This window comes from Pteropus medius, unplaced genomic scaffold (assembly GCF_902729225.1).
Source record: "Pteropus medius unplaced genomic scaffold, Ma_sr-lr_union100, whole genome shotgun sequence".
Lineage (NCBI taxonomy): Eukaryota > Metazoa > Chordata > Mammalia > Chiroptera > Pteropodidae > Pteropus > Pteropus medius.
This window is the reverse complement of record NW_024350927.1, coordinates 3,930,885-3,949,184: the sequence shown is the minus strand read 5'-3', so window position 1 is coordinate 3,949,184 and position 18,300 is coordinate 3,930,885. Positions and strand designations below refer to the sequence as shown.

Genomic DNA, 18,300 nt, shown 5'->3' with positions numbered 1-18,300 from the left:
ATGTGTCAACTTGACTGGCTCACAGGGTGCCCAGATATTTGGTTAAATGCTGTTTCTGGGTGGGTCTGTGAGGATAAGATTAGCATTAGAATCTGTAGACTAAATCAAGCAGATGGCTCTCCCCAGTATGGGGGGGCCCCATTCAATCTGTTGAGCACCTGAGTGGAATTAAAAGGTAGAAGAAGAGAGAATTCAGTCTGTCTGACTACTTGACCTTGGTCTTCTTGTGCCCTCAGACTGGAACTTAACCACTGGCTCCCCTGGTTGTCAGGCCCTTGGATTCAGACTGGAATTATACTACTGGCTTTCCTTGGGTATCTAGCTAGCCAACTGCAGATCACAGGACTTCTCAGCTTCTATAATTATGTGAGCCAATTCCTTGTAATGTCTCTCTCAATAGGTAGGTAGAGAGAGAGAGAGAGAAAGATGATAGATAGATGATGATAGATAAATAGATGATAAATAGATGATAGAGATAGATGATAGAGATAGATAGATATAGATGATAGACGATGATGATAGATGATAGATATAGTTGATAGATAGATGATAGATGATAGACAGACAGACAGAATGTACGTATCTCCTATTGGTTCTGTTTTTCTGGAGAACCCTGGCTAAGACACACAGCTACCCACTCTGGAGTGGCTTCTACCAGGTACTTTGTCACAAGACCTCATTCGTTTCCTTCATGGCACTTATCACTACTTGCAGGTGTAGTTTTGTTTTCTTGTCGAAGTTCCGTCCGTAGCCACGAGGCCCGTGTGAGTAGGGGGTCTGTCTTTCTTATTCAATGAGTACCCACAGGGCTGGTGCCTAGCACACACTCAGAGTTCTTCGTGGGAGCAGAGATGGGAGGGAGACCGAAGGAGGACACATAAGGAGTGTATCATGAGAAACCATGGAGAGGTGATTCCCAGAAATGCCCTGGAACTTCTCACGAGCCCCTCGTCTAAGTGTCAGTCCCCAGCAAGGTCCAAGCGGCTAACACGCACCATCGTGCAGTAACCCGCTGGGCCCACGACGTTGTTTGTTTTATACCATCTTGCATTCACTGCCTGTCACGGCTTATGCTCGAAAGAATTGTCGCACACCCCCTAAGGCCACTGATGGAGGTTTTCAGAGGCCAGGTCTCAGTTTGTTTGTTTCCTTACCATTTCGCTGGGCCAATGCAACCTGCTTCCTGGCCTCAGGGAAAGTTTATGGCCAGTTCTGGAGATGACAGGTCTGGATGGTGCCAGCACAGAGAAGGGCCAGGCATTATTTGGCTGAGGAAGGACTTAGGGGGTGGGGGGTGGGGACCAGGAGGGGAAACGACTTCAGAGGAACGAGTAAGTCCGAGCGGAGGCCATCACAATTGTATAACTCTCCTTCCCCTTCTACCTGCTACTGCTAAGGATAAGGAGCAGGGTTTCAGTTCTGTTGACAAACACCCATTGGCTAGTTCTAGGCTTTCTCCTTGGTGCCATTTTAGTCAAACGTGGATTTGTTCTTTGTGTAACATCCCAGGGTTGCTTAAGCCTGTCCCAGGAAGAGCAGAAGTCCTGATTCTAAGGAGAGGGACCTGAACCCCAATCCCCACCGCCTGAGCTGCTGTCTCTGGAGAGGAAGGAGACGCTGCGTGGTCTCCCAGACCACGTCATAGAAATGGACGTCACAGAATCATCTCTGCGGGTGAGCGCTGCAAATCTCATATCCCCTTGGTTGGTTTTCAGCCACCAGCTACGAAGCCTGACTCGGCCGCCTTCTCCCCACGCACACACCTCAAGCTGAGAGGCAGCCTCGGCCCCGGGAACCCTTCCTGAGCTCCGCGCTCTGCCGATTCTAAACTCTGAGATCAGAGGTCCCATCGGGTGCGCCTAGGGTGCTAGGCATGGAGCACGTGCTGCTCTGTGCTCCGGGCACAGACGGTGGTCGGCGTCTCTCCTGCTTCGAGCATTCCCCTCTCTTCTCAGAGGGGAGCCATCAGCCCGGGTTCTAGAAAGCGAGCAATGGCAGGGGCGGCTCAGTCGTCTTCATCCTCCTCCTCCTCCTCGGCGTCTTTGTTGGGGGTGCACCGCTGGAAGCACTGCACCACGGTTGCCAGAAAGAAGCTGGAGATGATGGCAGCGATGGACACGGCCACACCGGAGAAGATGATGATGAACAGGTCCGTAAGCGAGAGGTTGAACTTGCACTCGTTGAAGCTGGCCTCCGACAGCTCGTGCAGGAACACCCTCCTATTCTCCAGGGGCAGGGAGCACTGGATTTTGTCGAGGCCTGGAAAAAGGCAGGCAGAATGAGAGCGAGCTTTAGGCTGTAGCCTAAAAGTTGGCAAAGCCAGTGCTTACAAAGTACAAAGTAGGGGCAGCTCCCCGCCTCCCCAGAAACAAAAGGGGTGGGGGAAGTTGGTTGGAATGGAATTTAAGCTTTTTAAAAACCTCAGGGAAACCACGATGGAAGAAATCAGACTGTATTGGTGCACCTTAACTCTAAGGCATGATGCTCTTTTGATTCTGAAGAACTCGGGGTGATGAAGGAAGGGTAGCTTAATCTTTTCAGGGTGTAGGACTTCTGTAGACCCTAATTCAGACCTGGCAAGACCCAGCCTTAGGGATGGGGGTGTGGGTGGGGGTGAGGTGGCGGACGGGGCAGATACAGTGGGATGGGGGCTGTGTTAGTGTTTGTTACCAAGCACGATCCACGCATCCTGACTGATACGTAATATGAACTACAGAGTCGTGTTACTGCCATGATTTCACAGACTCTAGACATAGGAAAACGCATGACATTAAAATGTTTAACAAAGGGCTCATGTCTTCTGTTTCTGATCCGGAAATAGAGAGAAAAACAAAATAGTAGCAACGAACACTCATACCACCCTTACTAAGTGCAAACACTTCTAAGTGCTACATTCATACTAGCTCTTAATTCTCACAACTTTCTGAGATAGGCATTATGTTATGCCCATCTACAGATGAGAAAATTGAAGCACAGAGACTTTATGTAGCTTGGCTTTAGCAGCACGGCTTCTCCGAGATGCAAGGATAACGTTTTGACATTAAGCTCGACTGCCCGCCATCTCTGCCTGCCTTTGGCTTCATTTGGACTCTCAGAAAAATCTCCAGCTGCTCTCTTTTTCAGAGCTTCCTGCTTTCAAAAAGCTGGCCCTCAAGCCATCCCCAGTATTATCTGAAATTCAAGATGCTTTCTTCACTCCATGCTAATTAGCTGGTTTCTGCCCGGCAAAGGGCGGCCCTGCTAATTGCACAGCGAACTTGCAAAAAAGACACTCTTTGGGTCTTCATTTGTATGTATTGCCTTCTCCAGCTCAGAAACAGAAGTGGGAGGAAGACTGGTTGAGCTTCCTCCTTCCTTCAGTCCTGGCCCATCTTTAACTCCTATAGCCAACCCATAATGCTCTCCTCCCCATGGGAACCATTGCCTAGCAACCAGACTCACGTCCCTCCTCTCCCAGAATCAGTGCCTGCCTTCTATACTCAAGGAATCGGCTGGACCAGAGCTCTGCAGGTTTCTCCAGTTTTCACTTGACTACAGTTTTTGACACTTTCTTTTTCTTAAAGAAGGCAAACTTTTATTTACTTTATCTGAATGTTTTAAATGCACCTGAACAGAACAGGAGAGTGTTAAGACAGAGTTACATTGGGATTTCCTTGTAGACACTGTTTTCTTCCGTGGAAAAGTGGGAAAAGCAATTGGCCTGCCTTCTCTTAAAATCCACCCCACCCCCAGCCAAAGATGTTATGAACATAAATGAGATGGACACCAAAGAACTGCAATAAAGCACAGGCAGTTTCTAAAGCCAAGATAATATTTGCCACCTTCAAGGTCATTTTTACCGAGAGAAAACGTTCTAGAAATCCTTCTTCAATGAGCTGTATCAACTAGAAAACAACCACGACAAATGACACCAGCCTACAGAGCCCGCTGTTTAAACCTAGCTTTTGCTGGCTCCGACTCCTCAAGTCAGTTCTGATTTCCATAGTATTCTTTGTGCCTTGAGATTAGGTTTGGCACCTTTACAAAGTGACACTTTTAGGAAATGTCACCTCACATTTCTCTGTAGCTCAAAGAGACAGGCTTGTTTGAAAAAAAAATAAACAATGCCACACACAAGCCCACCCGGGGTGGGAGACTCGGGAACACGCTCCATGGCGCTATCATGATAAGATACGCTGACTTGATGGGTTTTCACAGGTCACAAAGCACAGGGACATAAAGAGTGGGACACAGAGCGTCAGCCGGGGCTGGCATCACTGCTAGGCCTCTCTAAAGACACATTTGGGGCCAACTGCAGAACTCGGGAGTTGAGGTAATCTGACTCTGGGGTTCCCTCTTCTCTCATACAGGATCTTACTTTAGACGAGGGTCTCTAACTCTCTGCACTGTTGGCATTTGGGGCCTGATAACTCTTTGACATGGGGGGCTGTCCTCTGCACTGCAGGATGTTTGTCATTATCCTTTCCCTGTCCCCACCAGAGGCTGGTATCATGTCCCCTCCCATTGTGATAGTCAAAAATGTCTCCAGACAGTGCCACATGTCCCCAGGAGGGGGGTAGCAAAGGAGAAGGAATCCCCACCGTTGAGAACCACTGCTCCGGGCTGAAACGCTCGGCCAAGTAGGTAACCTCTGAGGCAGCGCTGCTCTTTGTTACCAAACGGACATTCAGTTATTAAACAGCTCGTCAGGAGAAGGGCGCCATGGATGCTCTGCAGTCCAAGCGTGGAGGGATGCTCCCCTATGTGCAGCTGAAGATTCATTGCCAGGAATTGAGATTTGGATGAGGAGACTAAAAATGGCAGCTGGGAGCCATGCCACGCTCAGGCTGCAGCATGTTTGTGTTTGTCATCGAGACAGTGCTAGTCTTTTATTTTAAGGACAAAAAAAAAAGTTAAAGCAAGAGATAAGGCCACGTTGTCATGTGGACATAATTGTCAAGGTGCCATAATGAGACAGGACACATGCCGTGGGCCTGCTCACTCATTCATGCCACCCGGCTGGCCCCTATGCACACATTTGAGTTTGCAACCACTCGGGGCAGTGGGCCTGTCACCTGCCCCAGAGGCAGCCGGGGAGTAAAAGGAATGGACAGAAGTTGAGGAAAAGACCATCTGCCCGTGAAGATCTCTCAGGAGCCCAGAGCCCAAAGCTGTGGTCCTCAGGCTTTTGGATTTTACATAGTGGTAAAAAGTAAAAAATAAGAACTAGAGATCAGTTACATAGCACTCAAGTTCATAACCCTGTCCAGTCAAGACATAAACACATACACACACACACACACACACGCACGCAAGCGCGCGCGTGACTTTATAAAAGAGGGGACATTTGTACACCGTTAAAGCCAGGAAGGGCAGGATAACATAAACAGTCATAAATACATTTGGTTTGAAGAAAAACTCATCGCGACGCCCTCTGTTCTCATTTTGCAAAGGACAAAACGGCTACTGGTCGAGGGCCACGTTCGGGCAGCAGCATCCCGTTCCGTGTTCTCCACTCCGCGTGGAACAGCTGCCTGGGATCGCGTCCTCATTCCTCCAGGCTAGAGGTCCCCACGCCACAGCTCCAGGGCCGTACCTCCCCGCCTTCTCTCTCCCATATGTTTATGTCGATAAAGTTTTATTGGAACAAAGCCAGGCCCAATGGTTTACACATGACCTAGGGCTGTTTCTGCGGGTTTGAGTAATTGCAAAATATTATATGACTCACAGGCCTAAAAGAGTACGATCGTGACCCCGGTTGGCAGATGAGGAAACTGAACAGGTATGTTACACGCTTGAGGTTTTCCAGCTAAGACACGGTGGAGCCGGGATCTGGAGTCAGGTAGTCTGATCCAAAGCCCGTGCCGTTGGCCGTTCCCCTCTCCTTCTGCTGTAAAAATGCCTGCACACGTCACTGCAGGGGCCACCAAGACCCAGTGAGTCATGTTACACCAAGACTGCATGGTAAACTTACAAATCCAGTTTGGAGCCCGTGCTCCCTCCAGCCGTGGCCCAAGCCCAGGGCACTCCGTGGAAGGAACGTGGAAAGTCATTCTACAAGGTCAGGGTTGTGTCAGTTCCTTAGGGCTGTCGTAGCAAACGACCACACACAGGGTGGCTTATCACAAATTTATTCTCGCGCACAGGTCTGAAACTCAAGTGCCAGGGGGGCCGGGCTCCCTCTCGGGGCTCCAGGGGAGAATCTTTCCAAGCCTCTTCCGGTTCTCGTGGCTGCAGCCGTTCTATGACTTACGGCAGCATCACTCTGATCTCCGCCTCAATCTTCGCCTGTCAATTCTCTCTCTTACGACACCTGTCGTTGGATTTACGGCCCATCCAGGACAATCTCATCTCGAGATCCCTAATGATTTTTGCAAAGACCCTTTTTCCAAATAAAGTCACACATGTAAGTTCCAGGACTTAGGACGTGGACATGTCCTTCTGGGGGATGCAGGTCAACCCACGACAGCTGTCTCATGTGTGACAGTCATTTGTCGACCTTCGGCGTCTCCCTCTCCAACTTTTTAAATTTGGAGATGGCTCCCAGATTTCATTTTGGTCAATTGCTTCTCACCCCATGGGTAGGTCTTGGTGCGACTTTCTTAAAATGCACAGACGGCCCTGTCCTGGGGGAGTCAGCACATGACCCACACTGAGCCAGTGTCTCTCTGTCCCGTACACTGAATCATGGGCGGATTGACCAAAAACATGGCTGGAGCCCACTCAGTCCCACAGCCCTGCCCTGGAGAAACTGTTGCTTGGTTTCTGCTTTCTAGACGCCAGGGTGGCCTCGCTCTTTCCCGGGACGTCCCCAGGCTTCTCTTCAATTTGTGAGTTACCTGGCATCCCTGTCGTCAGTCCCCTTCTTGCTCACATTCGCCTCGGTCGGCTCCAACAAATGACAGGAAAACAGAGTTCAAGGATGGGCTGGACATCTGTCTTGTCAGCCTCTGTCCCACAGCCACAAATCATGTCACTCTGCCAGCTGTCCTACAAAACTATGCGCTGGGTGGCTCCAGGGTCTTGAGAAAGTGGGAGTGGTTCAGTGCAACTCACTTCCCTCCGAGGGAGAAAACTCAGTGACCAAGCACAACTGACGGGAAGCTGAGAGCCTACCTCTCGTCCTGTGATGGTTCTTCCTCCCACCCACATCTCCCGTCACTCAAACGAAGTGGGTTCCAGCTCATTCTGGCCTAGCCCGATAGGGTCCACTGCTCTTTGACTTCGTAATCATCTCTTCCTTCTCTGCCAGGGCACATTCAAAAGAGACAGGCTACCTTCCTTATGCAGGGTGGCTCGGCCCCCTGCCTGCTGCCACCCCCCAGGTTCTATCCCCTCGACTGATAACTGTTCCCCAGCAGCTGACAGCTGAGATGGAGAGTGGAGAGCTGCCATTCTCCCAGAATAGATGGTGACACAGCGGAAGGTAGATTTAGATTAATCTATTGTCCCTTGCTAACACACAGGGCTGCAGCCAGGGGATCTCTTGGGGCCTTTCCCCTCATCTGGCCCCTGGGGGACTGCCTGACCCAGAGCAGAGACAGCCTCTCCTAAGCACTTCTGTCATTGAAAATATTTTGTTTTCCTAATTCCACTTAATATACAAAGCCCATGTACACACTGAAACAACAGAAATTAAAAGGAGGATAAAAGAACTCATAACTACGTCTAACATGTGCACCATTCTAGATTTTTTCCTACGAGTGTGTGTACTTAAATTCTCCAAGTAGAAATATACTCTGCCACTCTGTTGGCTAACGATACCAGGAACACCTTTCCATTCAACCAATAAAATTACCAAACATCAGTTGTAATGGCTACTGGGTATTTTATTGTATAGATCAGCGGTCCCCAACCTTTTTGGAACCAAGGACTGGTGCTTCTATGAGAATCTAATGCCTGATGATCCGAAGTGGAGCTGAGGCGGTGATGCTAGCGCTGGGGAGCGGATGCAGATACAGATGAGGCTTCACCAGCTGCTCACCTCCTGCTGTGCGGCCTGGTTCCTGTAACAGGCCACACACTGGTACAGGTCTGCGGCCTGGAGTTTGGGGACCCCCGGTGTAGGTGATCTGTGACTTACTTACCCAATCTCAGGATTTTTCCAGTATTTTTCTTACTAGAAGTAAAGCCGCTATGAGCATCCGTGTACACAGCCTTAATTACTTCCCAAGACACATCCTCACAAGTTGAAGATTGTGTGACAGCGTCCCCTAGCTTGTGACACCTATGGCATTTGCCACTTATTCATCTTCGCCAGTCTGATAAGCCGTAAAACAGCACATTGTGGATTTAATTTGCTGACCGGTAGAGCTGAAGGTTGTATGATGTGCTCACTGGCCATTTGGATTGTTCTGTGAACTGTCGGCCCAAGACCTGTGCTAAGAGCTTCCAAGTCTTCCCAAGGTGTGAGAAGGCCCTAGTGACAAGGTCCGTTGGGGAGAGAGTGGCTGATCCACTTTACCCAATGCACTGCTGGAGCCAAGACTCGCGGGAAGGGGGCCCCCCACCCCACGCCCTGGAGGAGAGACCTGCACAAAGGTTCTCTGAGGACCACTGGGCACTGGCCCCACGGCCCTCTGCCCGAGCCCAGCTGTCACCCTCCGGCTCTGCTCCCTGGAGTCGGAGCGCTCAGCCTGCGCCAGGCTCTTCGTGCCGGCCTCCCGAACTCCGAACCCAAAGGACCAGCAAACAGAGCCACACGGGCAGGCTTTCCACCGGGGCCCCCCGACTTCGCAGCATCAGCGATCCGAAGGCATTTTTGACACCTGTTAGTCCCCCTCCCCATATATTTTACAGGTGACAATCCCAGAGAAGTTAGGTAACTTGTCGAGGGTCCCATGGGGTCTAGATGGGACTCAGATCTCCTGACTCCCCGTTTAGTGCTCTTTCCCAACACCGGGTTCTCAGCTGACTACGAACCCCTGGGGAAGTCATGGGTCCCATGGCCCCTGCTGCAGCCCCTCGGTGCTGCACAGGGGGCATGTGAGGCCTGCCAGGCTCACTCCCGCTTCCAGGGGTGAGGCGCTGGGGAGCAGCAGCTCTAATTGCTGATAATGCTAACCCTTGTTCCCCACCATTGCTTTCATTAAATATCGACTGCCGCATCGGGGAAGATTCCCAACTGTCCTGCCTGTCTCAGCCGGCAGACACTTCTCCTGATTAAGTAATCAGCTGATTTCTCCTAGGGGAAGATGCACCAGCAGCACTGGGTCAAGGGCTTCTGCTTGGTCCTGCTTGGTCCTTCTGCTTTGTCTGCAGACGGGCAGCACAGAAGTAGGTCCTGCACCAGGATCGTGACTTGTGTCTGCCATCCTACATTCCAGCCCCCCTCCCACCCCTGAACCTCAGGGCACTGGCGCTAGTCATGCGCACAAGCATGGAAAATTAACTGACCTGCAATGCAGTTTCCCCAACCTGTCCTTCCCCTGGTGAGAAATGAGCAGAGGCGATCACTGTGGGCTTCGATTTCTATTCTGCGGGTGGCACACAAGCATCGACGCTACCACCGGCACCAGCACCATCACGGCCGTCATCTCGACCATCGGTGCCTTTGCTACTTCCACTACCACCCCTGTGTCTATCAGGTGGGCCCCATGGAATCACCAGGGTCCTTACAGGAGGGAGGCAGGACAGCCAGAGCCAGAAGATGTGATGGAAACAGGGGTCAGAGCGACGCGGGTCCATGAGGCTAACGATAGGCGCCCATGCTTGCCTCTCTGGGTTGTACCAAAATAAAGTGGGAGGGGGTGGACATGATACTTGTCCATTACGTCGGTACGGGAAAGCGCACGGAAGCGAAGAGAAGAAATTAAAAGTTATATGCTGTTCTAGAAAGGCTAAACTACAGAGACAGTAAAAAGATCCAGTGTTTGTCAGGGAAGTTCAGGAGGGAGGCAGGACCAATGAACAGGGGAAGCTTAGGACATTTTTAGGGCAGTGAAACTATTTCGTATGATACTGTGACGTATGATAGTATCCATTTGCCAAAACCCACAGGAGGGACCTTCCAAAGAGTAAATTTAATGTAAACTATGGACTTTAATTAATAATAACGTATCAGTATTGGTTCATCAGTTGTAACAAGCGGACCACACTGATGAAAGACGTTACTAATAAGAGGCCCTGGGGTGACGGCTGGTGGCCGGAGGGGACACACCGGAACTCTGTACTGTCTGCTCGATTTTCCACAAACCTAAAACTGCTCTAAAAAATAAAGTCTATAAGGAATAAAATAAAATAAAACTATTCTTTCACCCAGAGAAAATCACTGCCGGCACTTAGACACATATCCTTCCAGTCATTTTTCTACGGGACTCACTTCCGCCTCCGTACCGCCGAGGCTCCCACCTGTGCCCCCCACCTGCGCTCCCAGCCTCCCTGCATGGCCGGGGTTATTCTCCTTCTCACCTCCTCTTCCCTTTGTTCCCACCCCACAAATGAACACTAAAGCCAGTCTTCTCATCATCGAGCCATTCCTGTGACCTGGAACATCATGCTCTCTCCTCTGTGCCGTCGGGTGGGTAATGAGTCCGCTGGCTGCTCTATAGCTGTTGCCATGTGATCGCCGAGGGACCCCTGACAGTCTACGAGCCACTGTCTTGTAACATCACTGGATCAACGGTGCTTCCCCCTTTGCGAGCACGTCTCATTTCTTTCTAAAGCTCTTTTACACCAGGATTTTCCTGATCTTCCTGACAAACCTCGGGGTGACGGATGAAGGAAACTTCTCACCCTGTGACCTGCAGGAAGCTGGCTGGGGAGAGCACAGAGTCAGCTGAAATCAGAGCTAGAAGGGGCCTTCGCGGTCATCTAACCCAGGGGCTAAAACTGGTGGCCGGTGAGAGGAACACAGCCACCCACATGTTTTGGGGAGCTTGGCCAGCATGGTGCTCTAGACTGTTTTCCATGTGCACGTGGTCTGTTATCCTCCGGCCCCACCTTCTCTGATGACTCTCACCTGCTGCACCTGCGGGCATGTGGGGTCACCACTCATGACCTAGGTCAACTGAGAGAGAGGACGTGACTCAGATATCACTGCTAGTTAATGATGGAGCTGGAATGGGGACCCCATGACTGGCGCTTTGGTTTGGGTTTGGCTTTGACACTTGTCCCTTAATCCCAAGTGGCCTGCAGCTGCCTCGAGCTTCTGACTCCCCCGACCAGCCCAGTGGCTGGAGGAGATGGAGGGTTCCTCGATCGGCAGCCTCTGAAGTGGAGCTGCTGGGAGGACGTGCTGTGAAAAGGCAGACAGCGCCCGTCTGTACGGGTCATCAGACGTCTGGGGTTTGACGAGCAATTCTCAAATCCGGCCTATGAGCATATCTGGCTCGTCTGCACTTCTAGGATTTGGATGAACAAACGAACAAAAGGAATAGCCTTGACGTGTGGTGCTGGAGGAAAATGTGCTTTCAATATCTTCATATGACGTCACTTGAGGTCAAAGAGCAGGTGCTGTCATCTGCATTTGATCAGGGGACACTGGGGTCCAGGAACCTCATGGGATTTATTGGCATCGGACAGTTAACTAGAACCGCAGCCTCGGTCATGAACGCTTAGCAGGTGGCCTGCCCGGCCCTGCTCCCTAAACTCCACCCCACACCCATGGTAACCGGACAAGCTCCTGGAGCCCTTGTGTACAATGTCACCCCATCCATCCCCTCAGCTGACTAGACCAAGAGAGGGACAGCTCCCATCGGACCAAGGACACAATCCCACCCAGCCTCAGCCGGTCTTTTGAACGAAGCAGCATACTTTTTGCCACATGGATGAGAAAGTAGAGAAAGCCCATCATTATAGGGAGAGAAGAATAAAAAGGACAGTGTGTGAAGCAGAGGAGTGTGTGTGTGTGTGTGTGTGTGTGAGAGAGAGAGAGAGAGAGAGAGAGCGCACGCGCGAGCGCGAGCCCTCCCTGGTGCCCCACCGTTCAGGACCTAGAGTTCCTGGAGGCACCCACATCCTTACGAGAACCCCTCCTGTTTGCTCAGGCCAGATGAAGCTGGCTTCTGATTCAGTGAGGTGAACTGAGATGCCTGGCTTTGGGTCCTGAACGGCCTCCACCAGCCACTGGCACTGCACCTGCAGGGCTGAGGGTCCCAGCTGTGTCCCCAGGACTGCATCCTGCCAGCACTGCTCTAGCGGATGGGGCAGGACCCGCTGGAGCTGGCTCCTTCTGCCCTTTACTGCAGGGTCCCTGAGGCTCAGGGAGCCCATCCGACTTGGCCAGAATCATACAGACTTGGAGGTGGGGGACCCAGAGAACCGCATTCTGAGCTTCCGCCTTTGATGGAAGGTGATCTGGGTGTCCTGTGTTGATCAAGGCCGGGGCAGGGGTATTTGGTGAGGACAAAAGCCAAGGCCAATGATTTTAGCCTATGCCCCAATGGCCCTTGTGACAGAGGCCTCAGGGGTGTATTTGTCACTCACACGTTCCCACAGCTCCGCTGAGCCCCTCCTGTGCTGGGCACGGCCCCTGGTGCTAGAGACATAGCAGTGAGCATGCTGACCTCTTGGTGCTTGCGTTTCTAGAGAGACAAATCTCTCTGGACACGATGGCGTGGAGCATTGACATAAACACAACCGGGAGGTCTGATAAGGATGAGTGGGGTGAGGGCAGGGAAGGGCACTTGAGGATGAGGGAGATGCAGCCGTGTGAAGGGGAAACATCTTAGCAGGCAGAGGCGGTGGCAAGTTCAGAGGCCCTGGTTGGATGCTGGTGTGTAGCATGCTCCAAGGACAGACGCAGGCCTAGGTGGGCCGGGGCAGGAGGAGAGGCGCATGTGGGGGTCCTTGTGGGCCCCGGGAGGGAGCTGGGTTTATTCTAAGTGCTATGGGAGCCGCCGGGGAAGGTTTCCAAACATGCCTGAAGCTGTGTTAGCCGCTGGGGATTCAGAGAAGAGCAAGACGCATTTTGTCCTCTAAAGGGGCCAGACCGGTGACCTGGCAGTGTCGAGCAGCATAGAAGTAGTACGGGGTCCCACGAGATCACACAGGACAGGCTCCCAGCCCAGGGGGCCCAGCGGGGTGGAGACAGGAAGCTAAGCAGGAACCAGCCGGGCAGAGAACAAAAGGGGAGAATGAGGGGCAGGCGGCAGGGAAGAACCCTGGCCCCTCAACAGCTTGGGCGAACACCTGTGGGCAGGAGCCCAGCACACTCCCAAGGAGTGGAGCCACTGCGTTTCCATCTGTGGTGACCACGCTCAGGATGTCACTCGGCGACTTGGCTCGTGTCACCATGAAGGCATCCGACCCAGGTACCCACGACACCCACACGACGTGGAGGAGCTGCTGTGTGTCAGCGCACGGCCAGCCCTAAGGTGGCAAGGCCTGCCGAGAGCCTCATTCCAAACTACATTAGAGACCCCGAGATTCCGGGGGGGATGGCCACTTGGCCGGAGGGATTAACCCTTTGGGTATCTTAGTCAGCTGGCGAGTGGTCAGCTTCAGCTAACAGCGCTTCTGGCCTCTCCGGAGCAAATCCCCAACTGTGAGCTCCGGGGCTGTCCTAGATGGGCAGGAAGCTGGGCCACTGTCCCCTGTTGTCCAGCAATAAGGACTCTGGGAGCAGGCTCTCCTGGGAGCACGAGACAGGGTGAGGTTGCCTCGGGTCATGTCTGCAGTTGACTCTCTGCCGGAACTCCCGACCATGGCGCCCGTAAAAGCTGACACCTGGCCCTGGATGCAAGTAATTGTGAGAAAGATGACATCTGGGGACTTGATTCTAATTAAGAGACAAATTAAAAACACAGTAGCTTGTGGCACACAGGACGTGTACAGACCTGTCAAAGGCAGGAGGGAGGCCACTTCCAAGAGTGAGACCTCAGTCAACCTCTGCCAGGAACACAATTCTTAGGTGCATAACCACGCGCAAAATGTTCACTCAGCTGGGGACCCAACACGCAATGCAAATTAAAGCAACAAGGAGACGACACTATTCTGCCGATCAAATTGGAAAACATGCTTAAAAATAATAACACATAAAACTGAGAAAGGCGGAGATACAGGTACTCTCTCTTTGTCCTCTGTCTTGAGTGCAATTAGGCAAAAATGTATCAGAGATTTAAAATAAACAGACTTTCACCCTGTGTTCCCACTTCAAAAAGTCTACCCCAAAGAAATTACCAGAGTTTTCTCAAAGTTTACATGTATGAGGATGTTCAGCTCAGCATCGTTTGTATACAAAAAATAAAAGGAAACAACCCACATTGCCAAACACAGGAGACAGGTGCATTTGACAGATCTATAAGATGACCTATTACATGTCCATTAAAAGTTAAATTTTCAAAGAACTGTAAGGACAGGAAACTCTTACAACTCAATAAGATAAAAAAAAAAATCAGTACTAAGGTATATAACACAGTATCGATTTGTTTAATATATATGTATGTGCATGAGAATAAAACCGAATTAAATAGCAAAAATAATAACAGGATTCTGGGTAGTTTTAATTTCTTTATGATACATAAATGCAGGAGGAGGAGGAGGAAAGGGGCCATCGACATCTTTCGAGCACCTTCTCTGTGCTAAGCATTACTGCGCCCTTGACAGTCGATCTCATTCCAATCTCACCGTGCATTTGGTGTGGGATTCTGTGACTGCATCCTGAAGTTAGAGACAGGGAGACCGAGGCTCAGACAGGTCAGAGACTTGCCTAGGGTCCTACATCTGAGTCTAGGTCAGGCTCTCTCACGTCAGGCCATTGCTAGTTCCTCCACCACCCACCGTGCCTCTGGGTCACAGTTCGAGGGACACTGCTCTGGCCACACTGTGGGCAGCCAACGTGCGCAGCCTGCTGTCGGACCATCCCCTCCCTGCTGCTGAGACCAACCCTCTGCCAGGGCCTGGACACTGTTCCTTGCTCTGAAACTGTCCATCCTTTCCCCCAGCCACACATGCGCCTCTGGTGTCCCTTTTCTTCCCTACATTACAGACAGTAGGAGAAATGACACTTTACACTCATACTGTTCTTTCCTTTCATCTGCATTATCTGGTTTGATCCTGACAACCACAAGGTCAGACGGACTACGCGGCGCTCCTGTGTCCCAATTTCACAAAGGAGGAAGATGAGGCTCAAAACACTTAAGCGACCCATGCAGAGTCATCCAGATTTTAAGCCAGGACTCAAAACTATATCTTCAGACCCACATCTAGGGTTCTGTAGAGACCTCAAAGGTCAACCAAAGGATTTTAGAGATGAGGAAACTGAGGTCTGACAGAATAGGTGGACTGTTCAAGGTCACGGCCATCTACAGCAGAACTGAGACTGAAACCCATGGCTCCTGACCCCAGAACACCTCGCCCTCGTGCAATGACAATGGGAGCCAATTATACCGACTCCGCCAACAATGGGGCTTAACGATGGCAGCTCCACCAAGGCCGTAGGAATGATCAGAATCACACTGCACTCCCATTCCACAATGAGGACTTCACCCCGACACCCCTGTCTCCAGGACAGCGGCTGGTGGGGAGGGTCTGGGGAGCCCGGCAGGTGAATGAAGGCAGTGGTTAGAGTTGGGGGACTCTGCTTCTTGCAGTTCAGATCCTTTTAGGACTTGTTCACGTGGGAGAGCCTGCCTGGGCTTGAAGTGACAGCTCGGGGGCCTGCGTCTGCTGAAGAGTGATTGTCCCTGCCTGCGTTTGTGCTTAGCCGAGTATGGAATGAATAAGTGAGCACAGGAATTCAGGGCATAGATGAGCGGCATCCTTGAATTCTCAGTATATGGAAAATCAGATACATGGAAGCTAAATCTGCATCTCCGTCACCTTTTATAATGTGTTCCACACGGCACGGGTTCCTATTCTGTCAAAGCCTTTGGGGACAAGGTGGGGTCCGGCTCTGGAGGTTGCCGCTGGGTCCCCTGCTCACCAGTGGAAGGCCGTGATACCTGAGGATAAGGATGCTCTGCCAGCTCCCGGTCTGGGGCTCATCCCATTGGATGACGAGGTCCCCTCCTTCTCAGCTCTGCCTTTGCTTCCTCCCCACTGGCTTTCACGGGGCCCCTAACTGCCGTGCCCTTGTGTCAGGTGGGTATGCACGTCCACGTCACCACTGGAGAAGGGCACCGGGCGAGCAAAGGGTACAGCAGCCCACGGTGCTTTTTGCTCAGCGATTTCGCATTTGGGCTGAAAAGCCACAGAAGTGCCCATCTTCACTGCATCACTGGCTCTTAGCCGGCTGCCATCATTCTTCACCAGGAATATCCTCACTCCTTTGGGCCAAGAGCAAGCGGCGAGCTGAGAAACCGAGACCTGCTCAGGCTCTGGAGGCTGCTGGAGCGTCCTTGGAACTGGCTGGCTCTGTCTCCCCGTTAGGGGAGCGAGAATGGCCCTGAGCTGTGTCCCCACAGAGGACGGTGAATTCCACTTAGGACGGGCTATTAAAAAAACCACACCCACCAGCACTAGGACCCAGAGGTCCATGAGATGATCTCTGTCATGAGTGACAGAGAATGACAGATCCCTAACTTCAGACAGCAGAAAGTGGGCTTGGGGGGAACGACAGCATCAGGGTCCAGAAACCAGGGAGAATCCAGCGGTGTCCCTCCCCACCCCCTTACCCCAGCGGAGTGTGGGGAAAAGTTCAGGCTGCGAACGCGCAAAGGTCACACCGGGAGCAACTCCCAGCCAGGGCTGTTGCTCTCCAGCACCCAAGTCTCCTCTTCCAGGTCCCATCAAGGCCCCTGGGCTGTGCTGGCCTCTCCCGGGCCCCCACCCCCTCCTCCGCTCCCCCAGCCCAGCCCCGAGTCCAGCCGGCCCGGCTCACCTTTGGGCAGCTTGGACGCGTTCTCCTGGATCCAGGAGAAGAGGTGGGCGAAGTCGCAGTCGCAGAGCCAGGGGTTCCCGTCCAGGCGCAGGGTGCGCAGCGCCGGCAGCGCAGCCAGGGCGGCCACGTTGAGGCTGCGCAGGTTGTTGTCGTTGAGCTCCAGCACCTGCAGCGACTCCAGGGTCTCGAAGGCGGCCTCGTGCACGCCGGCCAGGTGGTTGTTGGCCAGGCTCAGCTTGACCAGCCTCCCGGCCGAGCGGAAGGCGCCGGCGCCCAGCTGGGTCAGGTTGTTGTAGCTGAGGTCGAGGAAGGCGAGCTTGGCCGAGCCGCTGAACGTGCCCTCCTCCAGCGAGCGCAGCGAGTTGTTCCTCAAGTCCAGGTAGACCAGGTCGCCGTAGAAGATGAAGAAGTCCTCGGGGATGCGCTGGATGCGGTTGCCGGCCACCAGCAGCTTGCGCACGTCCAGCGGGAAGGTGTCCGGCACGCTGGGCAGCCCGCGGTCGCGGCAGTCCACGGTGTGCGGGTCGGTGCAGGCGCAGCCCGCGGGGCACGCGTGCCCGGGCCCGAGCAGCAGCAGGAGGCTGCAGAGCCCGAGCGCGGCGGCGGCGCCGGCGGGGGCGCGGGGAGCGGCGCGGGGCCGCATGGCCGGGGACCCGCACGAGCCGCGGCGACGCGGGCGAGGCTCTCGGGACAAGCCCTGGCGCGGGGCGGCGCGCGGGGCCCGGCGGCCGGGCGCTGGGAGCCGGAGGGCGGCCGGGGCGGGGAGGGCGGGCGCCCAGGCGCGGGGGCGACCGAGCGCGACGCGGATGGACTAGGGGAGCCCGAGGCGGAGGGGACGGAGCCGGGAGAGCTGAGGAGGGAGGGGCAAGGGACTCCCGGAGGATTTACTCGGACAGGAAATTAACCCGCTGTTAAATCCCGGGGGAGAGGAGGGAGCGGTAGGGGTGGCCAAGTGGCTGACGCCCAAGGGGGCCTCACCCGGCCGGGCAGCTTATTGCCGAGACCCGAAAAGACCTGTCGTGCGCACTCGGCCAGGAGCCCTCAACAACTAAGTTCAGTACCCGAGCGTCCCCGCACCCGAGAGGGCGTGTCAGGGGCGTGCGCCCCGTACCCCCGCGCCAGCCAGGTGCCAAAGGACTCGCCCCGCGCGCCACCGCCGTTGCCAAACGGAGCGCAACCTGGGTCACTGTGGCTCCGCGCCCGGGGTAATCCCCGCGGGTTCTCGGGGGCCGTGCCCGGGGCTGCCAGCTGCGGTTGGGCGCGGCTCCAGCGGGCTCCGGGGAGCTCCAAGGTGTCTGGTCTTCCTTCCTCCCTTCCCCCACCCGTACTCGACCCATCTCAGCGAGGCAGGTCGGGTCAGCGAGGCTGACAGCTGCCAGAGCCCCCGCTGCTGCCCACAGAGAGGCCAGGGCCAGTCAGCACTTTCCATGTTGGCCCTGAGCTAGTTGGGGAACTGGCAGTCACCAGTACGGATCTGCTGCCGGTCCGGCACTGTGGCCTGGGGGCAGGAGAACTGTGTTCCAAGTTGTATGGCCTCAGTACCCGTGCCTCCACCTCTC

At 53.6% G+C, this 18,300-nt stretch overlaps 1 protein-coding gene across 1 annotated transcript; it reads right to left on the bottom strand.

Moving 5' to 3' along the window:
- Positions 1 to 2,005: 2,005 nt before the first annotated feature.
- On the bottom strand, positions 2,006 to 17,447 carry LRRC38 (leucine rich repeat containing 38). Its single transcript, XM_039842041.1, has 2 exons — positions 16,742 to 17,447; positions 2,006 to 2,259 (listed from the first exon to the last, which is right to left on the bottom strand). The coding sequence occupies exons 1-2, from the start codon at positions 17,382 to 17,384 to the stop codon at positions 2,006 to 2,008; spliced, it is 897 nt and encodes a 298-aa protein (XP_039697975.1). The 5' UTR covers positions 17,385 to 17,447.
- Between the last annotated feature and the right edge of the window lie 853 nt (positions 17,448 to 18,300).

Excerpts from the sequence above, each read along its gene's own strand:
- LRRC38 (XM_039842041.1), bottom strand. The coding sequence starts at position 17,384 with ATGCGGCCCCGCGCCGCTCCCCGCGCCCCCGCCGGCGCCGCCGCCGCG. Across the intron at positions 2,260-16,741 it reads CGCGTCCAAGCTGCCCAAAG|GCCTCGACAAAATCCAGTGC; the intron begins GTGAGCCGGGCC and ends GCCTTTTTCCAG.